The sequence below is a fragment of the Carassius gibelio genome, chromosome B5 (genome assembly GCF_023724105.1).
Source record: "Carassius gibelio isolate Cgi1373 ecotype wild population from Czech Republic chromosome B5, carGib1.2-hapl.c, whole genome shotgun sequence".
Classification (NCBI taxonomy): domain Eukaryota; kingdom Metazoa; phylum Chordata; class Actinopteri; order Cypriniformes; family Cyprinidae; genus Carassius; species Carassius gibelio.
Window position 1 is genome coordinate 36,122,100 of NC_068400.1, and position 2,889 is coordinate 36,124,988.

Genomic DNA, 2,889 nt, shown 5'->3' on the forward strand with positions numbered 1-2,889 from the left:
GCCCCTCCCACGATAGTTGATTGACAAGGATGTCTTACCCTAGACCTGCTCTGAGTGAGCTGAGAGCTGTCGGCCATTGTGTCGACTCCAGTGCAGGGGAAGACAAGAACATCTCTGATTAAGCGATTGAGGTGTTTTGAAGCTGCATGCGTGCTGAAAACAGCTTATTTTGACAGGGTAAAGAGGGTGTTTTTTACACTACCACTGAGAAATTTTAACCAAAGTATATTATAGACTTTTCATTAAGACCCTGAAGAATCATATCATCTTGTGGAAAATTGGCATCCGATGTCCCCTTTAACAACAACTCGGGTCTTTTATAATTAACTACTAATATCATAAAGAATTTGTGATTTATTTGTATGGATTTTATTATATCCATGCCACGTATTTCCTGTATGTAGTGGTAGATCGGACCTATAACATGTCTGCATATTGTGTGTAAACTCCAAAATGGCAGAAGAGTATGAAATATGAAAGGAGTCACAATGCCATATGTTCTCACATTTCATTATCATGTCATTAGCAAAGAATATGGAAAAACAGAATGTATGAAATTTTATTTACAAGGCATAATTACCACCACCCCCGCTCCCAGCTGAAATTAACCCAGGTAATGTGAATAATTAAGGCTAACCACCACCATTTTCACTCATTTTTATTTTATTTTTTTTATTTATTTTTTTTGCTACAGAAAAAAAAATATTTTATTATTTTAATATATACATTTAACAGATTTTTTTTTTTTTTTTTTTGAAGGTGACAAAATGAAATTTTTACTTGAATTATTAGCTTTATTTGATTTACTCTACCAAACGGTACTTTTCCTCGCTAGATGCTTCATCAGTATGCTTGAGTTTTTCATGAGCTGAGCGATAAAAGGAAACAGCCAAACCTGAATGATGACCTTTTTCTTGCAAGAAAGTACATTTTCAAAACTTTTTGCCACAAATGCCACAACATTTAGAAATGAGGAAATCTTGAACAATGGGTTATAAGAGCCAATATTTATACACAATGTTAAGTTCAAAGTAAGCTATAATAGTACACAAGTAACACTGTAAGAAAAGCCTGTAAAAAGTAGGGCTCAATGTACTTTTAAAAGGAAAAATGTATTCAAATTGAGGAGACATGTTGAGGAAATGATTATGATGAAAATGAGTATGAAGAAACTCTTTGTATGCACTTCCCTAAATACAGTAAGTTAAAAAAAGAAAAACGCATAAGAAATCACTTAAAAAAATAAAACATAAAATACCCCTGGAAGTGCATGTTTTTAATCAGAGTGTGTTTTCTGTTATATTCTGATGTTGTTGCTCGTCTGAATGCTGTTTTCTTCTGCATCGCAGTGTACGGGCCGAGAAGGCGTACAGAAAGGGGTTCACACAACTGTTGATGAAGAAAAGAGCCCCGGTAACATTGTTGCTGACATCTGATTCCCATGACAATGCCATTAAGACAAAATTGTTGATCATACAGGGGGTGCTGAATATGAAGAAGGCCATTACGATTCTGACGGCCAGTTTTGTCAGCCTTTGGCTTTTGAAGGAAGCTGACTGACTTATCCGTTGATGAAGTCGAAGGTAGAAGAACAACAGGCTGAAGAGAGGCACAACAAACATCAATAGAGTCTCTACGAGTAAGACAGCTAGTTTTTCTTGATTATTTCTATAATCCTGATGACACTCTGGAAACCTGTCCTTCTTCTGCTTCACGTTTCGGAAATAAAGAGCATAAGAACCCAGAGCTCCACTGGATGTCCATATCCCAAAAATCAGCCCCTTTTGGCCCTTCTGTCCAAGTTTTGCCCATCTCTGTGGATACAGCACCTGCAGGTACCTTTGCACACTCAACAATGTGACAGAAAGCACACTACTGTAAAGGCTACAGTAGACTACATATGAAAATAACTTACAAAGTTCGTCACCAAAAACCCAGCCATTCAGTAGGGCATAGATCCACACAGGCAGAGAAATCAGACTCAATAGATCCGAGACAGCCAGACTCAGCATCAGTTTGGGGGTAAAACTGCCCTCCTTCAAATGTTGGGTGAGGATGACCAGCACCACTATATTACCTGGTACACCCAGAGCACAGCACAATCCCAGAACAGTGCTGGATACTAACTCGTCCACTGAGGTACGGGCGACCAGAGAGCTGTTAGAAATGTTCTGGTACTCCATCTTCATCTGCCAGTTGCTGATGTGAATATGAAGGTTTGCCCAACAACAGCTAAGGGAGATGATCGCTTTTACTCTTTTTAGTTTTAGTCTGGGTGTATAAGGTGCATGAATGTGGTTTGTAAGTTGCACTTCCTTCTCTCTTAAGCATCTAAAAATACAATGCAATACTGTGTATTTGGGAGGGTGCACAGAGGCCAGCTGCCGCATCTGTCAACATTATTTGACTTTTATCTAGACAAAAAGTTACTGTATCGTTCTGAATATATAAGGTTCCATTTTCAAGAAATGCATAAATGCTTTTTGATGACCGAATCCTGTCTCTTCTTGATCTTATTCCTTAAAACGTAAAAATTGGGAAAAATACACTAAAACTGGCAAATTTCTCACAAATTCAAGAAAAAGGGGAAAAAAATTATCCTGCACAATTAAGCAATTGATTATGGCTGTTTTCAACTTAAAAGAGCATAAAAAAATCTCCAAAGTTACAAAGCTCAAAGTCCAGTTCAAAAGGACATGACAGGAGGTTCCGGTTTAGTAATTGTATACTTGAACAGAGGAAATGTTTTTTTAAAAAGTAGTATCATTGTATTAAAAACAGTTTTGTTGTAGTTGTAGGCTTTATTAACTTATGTTAAAGTAGTTGTCAGTTCATACAACTGGATGTGTCAAACCGGACATGACAATATTCTCTTCTCTGGCTGGCTTG

At 37.3% G+C, this 2,889-nt stretch overlaps 1 protein-coding gene across 1 annotated transcript; it reads right to left on the reverse strand.

Annotated features, from left to right (window-relative positions):
• Nucleotides 1-297: 297 nt before the first annotated feature.
• Nucleotides 298-2,234, reverse strand: LOC127958549 (atypical chemokine receptor 2-like). The gene has a single exon (XM_052557447.1). It carries the CDS (start codon nt 2,187-2,189, stop codon nt 1,281-1,283), a length of 909 nt encoding a protein of 302 aa, XP_052413407.1. The 5' UTR covers nt 2,190-2,234; the 3' UTR covers nt 298-1,280.
• Between the last annotated feature and the right edge of the window lie 655 nt (nt 2,235-2,889).